This window comes from Olea europaea, unplaced genomic scaffold (assembly GCF_002742605.1).
Source record: "Olea europaea var. sylvestris unplaced genomic scaffold, O_europaea_v1 scaffold3249, whole genome shotgun sequence".
Classification (NCBI taxonomy): domain Eukaryota; kingdom Viridiplantae; phylum Streptophyta; class Magnoliopsida; order Lamiales; family Oleaceae; genus Olea; species Olea europaea.
The window spans coordinates 1-3,477 of NW_019251371.1; the positions used below are offsets into that span (position 1 = coordinate 1).

At 38.1% G+C, this 3,477-nt stretch overlaps 1 protein-coding gene across 2 annotated transcripts; it reads left to right on the forward strand.

The window, feature by feature from the left end:
* Window positions 1-70: 70 nt before the first annotated feature.
* LOC111385673 lies at window positions 71-985 on the forward strand. Of its 2 annotated transcripts, none has more exons than XM_023010095.1 (3): window positions 71-210; window positions 516-665; window positions 877-985. In XM_023010095.1, exons 1-3 carry the CDS (start codon window positions 141-143, stop codon window positions 963-965), a joined length of 309 nt encoding a protein of 102 aa, XP_022865863.1. In that variant the 5' UTR covers window positions 71-140; the 3' UTR covers window positions 966-985. The 2 variants fall into 2 exon arrangements, with proteins under 2 accessions (XP_022865863.1, XP_022865864.1); XM_023010096.1 differs by having other exon boundaries at window positions 73-210; window positions 519-665.
* The last annotated feature ends 2,492 nt before the right edge of the window (window positions 986-3,477 follow it).

The following is a 3,477-nucleotide window of genomic DNA, read 5'->3' on the forward strand; positions in this document are numbered from 1 at the left end:
TATATATATATATATATATTTATTAAATGTCTCATCAAGGCACTCTTGAACCCTATATAGAGTGATACAAGGAGGGATTCATTCATTCACAGCATTTTTCCCTAAATCTTTCTCTCTTTCTGTGATAATATATATCTCTCATGAAAATGGAGTTCTCCATGAGGTTTCTTGCAGTGATGTCCCTCTTGCTGTTGGTTTCCATGTCCACTGGTTTGAACCTTTTTGAACTCCATCCTCGGCTATTTTAGTTGTGTCTGAAGCAAAATTTCCATGTCTGAAGCAAAATTTCCATGCATGCATATGTTTGGTGACCATGCATGTATTTTTTTGTCTAATCTGAGTTTATCATTTAGCTGGGAGTTTCACTCTTATTGTTGAGAAAAATAGACCATACACCATTAAACTCAACAATATTAAGAAACATAAAGAAATCACAATATTGTCCTATCCAATCTATTAAAGAAATGTTAATTATGTTTGTGTGTATTTTTATCTTCTTTCATGTATTAATTAAGCAGACATGGGAGGTCCTCTAATGGCGGATGCCAGCTGGGACTTGGAACTTTGTGATGAAGGGTGCAAGCTTCTGGGTTACAAACGAGGATGTTGTGGAATTACACAAGACTGCATGTGGTGTTTTTGCTCCGATGAAGACTCGTGCCCAAGTAAGACACACCTCTCAATTAACTTATGCACCGACAAAATCTGTAGTTAATTTACTCACAGTATACGCGTAACATTTTTATTGATTAATATAAGTGTCTTAAGGTAAGATTTTTTTTTTATCTTTCGCGATATTTAGGTAAGGGTTACAAAATAATTAATATTTTGTAAATAAAAGGGTAGTGTTTAATTATTTTATTTTATTTTTTTCAGTCACCGAAATGGAAATAAAAATTGGCGAGAAGACTATGATGATTGCGGCAACACCCAAAAAGTCTTTCATCAAGGAGTCAGTCGCTTGATTCTACATGAATATGTATTCAAAATGAATAATCCGTCCAGAAATTGCGTGTCATTGAAAATAAATTGTAGATCTCATCACGGAGACTATGCTGTGAAAGCCAAGCATGCATGTTTGACATGTACTATGTTTTATGTGTTCAACTAATTTGAACGAACATCATGTTAAATAGTTAATACTGTTTTTATTTTCATCTCTGGATTACAATTTTGATTTTAACAAATTAATAAATATAATACTGGTCACCCTTAGCTTGACTTAGTTTGTGTGATTGTTTCGAATCCTGGGGTCAGAAAGCCCAACACAGATCAAAAAGCTTTTCCCTAAAAGGGAGTTTTATCTCAAAAGAACATATCCAGAAACCGGAAAAAAACTGTGATACCCGTTTATTGGGATTTTACTGGAAAAATGTCTGATAGTAAACTCAAATCAAATCAACGCCACAAATTTTAGTCCCACACCCACAAGGATCTCATAAAATTTAAAACTAACCCATGAAGTATCGACCTGCACAAATTTTGAAAAATTTTGAACAAAACTATACAAGACAGCCAATATTTTAGGCCTAAATTTTGATCATTTTACACTGGGTCAAAGACCTGGCCAGAATCAAAGAAAAGATTAAAACCAATAAAGGGAGAAGAAGAAGGACTACGAATGAGGTCAGGGAGTAATAGCCATGCTTTGATGGAAAGGGGAATTACTCCATTTGATAGCAGAAAATGAGGGCTATATTGGTCCAATAAAGTGTTGCTAAGGCCTTGGATGATCCTTAATGTTGAGGATAATTTGCCTCAATCTAAGGCATAATATATGTAATAGAATTGACTCCATCATTCTAGCCTAATTCCGTGATATTCTTCTATTATTTCCGTTATAATTTGTATGTAATTACTCTAGATTGATTTGTAAGGCTTCTTGTATATCAATATTAATTGACTCACTCACCATCACTAAAAGCTATTAGGTGATTTATTCTTCAAAGAGTCTTATGGTATCAGAGCCCCTCTTGGATTAAAATCCATAAACCATTCAATCTCACTCATGGCAGCCGAATCCACTCTCTTCTCTTTCAACACCATGATTCACATGGTAACAATTAAACTCTCCTCCTCGAACTACCTCCTATGGAAAAGCCAGCTTCTTCCCCTTCTTGAGAGTCAAGAACTACTTGGTTATGTAGATGGATCACTAGAGCCTCCACCACGGTTTGACCCACCCACCTCTCAAACACCAAACAACAAACCCCTGGCGTGGAAAAATACTGATCACAGGCTTCTCAGCCTTCTTCTCTCCTCTTTAACTGAAGAGGCCATGGTTGAAGTCGTCGGCCTCTCCACCTCACACGAAGTCTAGCTTGCCTTGGAAAACACCTTCAATCATCGCTCCCAAGCTCGCAAGATTCATCTCAAAGATGATCTCCAATTGATGAAGCGTGGAACACGCTCTGTCTTTGAATATGCTCGTGCCTTTAAGGCACTTTGTGACCAGCTACATGCCATTGGACTGCCAGTTGATGCCACAGACAAAGCACATTGGTTTCTTCAAGGTCTTGGCGTTGATTTCTCATCATTCTCGATTGTACAAATGGCAGTCACTCCTCTCCCCTGCTTCGCTAACCTTGTCTCCAAAGCTAAAAGCTTTGAATTGTTCCAGAAATCTCTTGACTCTCCAAGCCCACCCACAGCGGCTTTCACTGCCACGAATTGCAGCTTTAATCGTGTGAGTTACTACGGCCAACCCTCACGCACCAATCATGGACGCAACAGCGATCAGGGCTTCTCCAATCATGGCAGTGGATGGAGCTTCTCCAACCAGAGACGTCGCCCCCCCTCCACGATGTCAAATTTTTCGGACCGAAGGACACTATGTAGATCGTTGTGACCAGAGGTACACTCGACAAGACAAATCTGCTCATAAATCTGCTCCTTTTAATAAATCGTGCTCAATGTCTGAATATGAGGCCTTAGACTGGTACTTAGACACTAGGGCTTCAGCCCACATGACTACCAATCCATCCATTCTGGATCACTCAAATAATTACACCGGTAAGGATTGTGTAATTGTAGGATTCCCTACCTATAACTCACACTGCTACCATCTCTCCCAACCAAAATCTTCATTTACTTGATGTTTTAGTCGTTCCTTGTTTAACTAAAAATCTTTTGTCCATTAGTAAATTAACTTCTGATTTTCCTCTATCCGTCACTTTTACTAATAACTCTTTCACTGTTCAGAATCATCAAACGGGAAGGGTGGTGGCAACCGGTAAACGAGATGGTGTATTATATGTGCTGGAGCATGGATATCCCACTTTTATTTCCGTTCTTAATAAAAAGTCATTACATGCCTCATATGATTTATGGCATGCTTGCCTTGGACATGTAAACCATTCCATTATCTCTCTTTCAAAAAAACAAGGTCATCTTTATCTTACATCTCTATTGCCTTCTCCAACGCTTTGTAATGCATGTCAAATTGCAAAAAAATCATTGTTTACCTTATTCACGTAA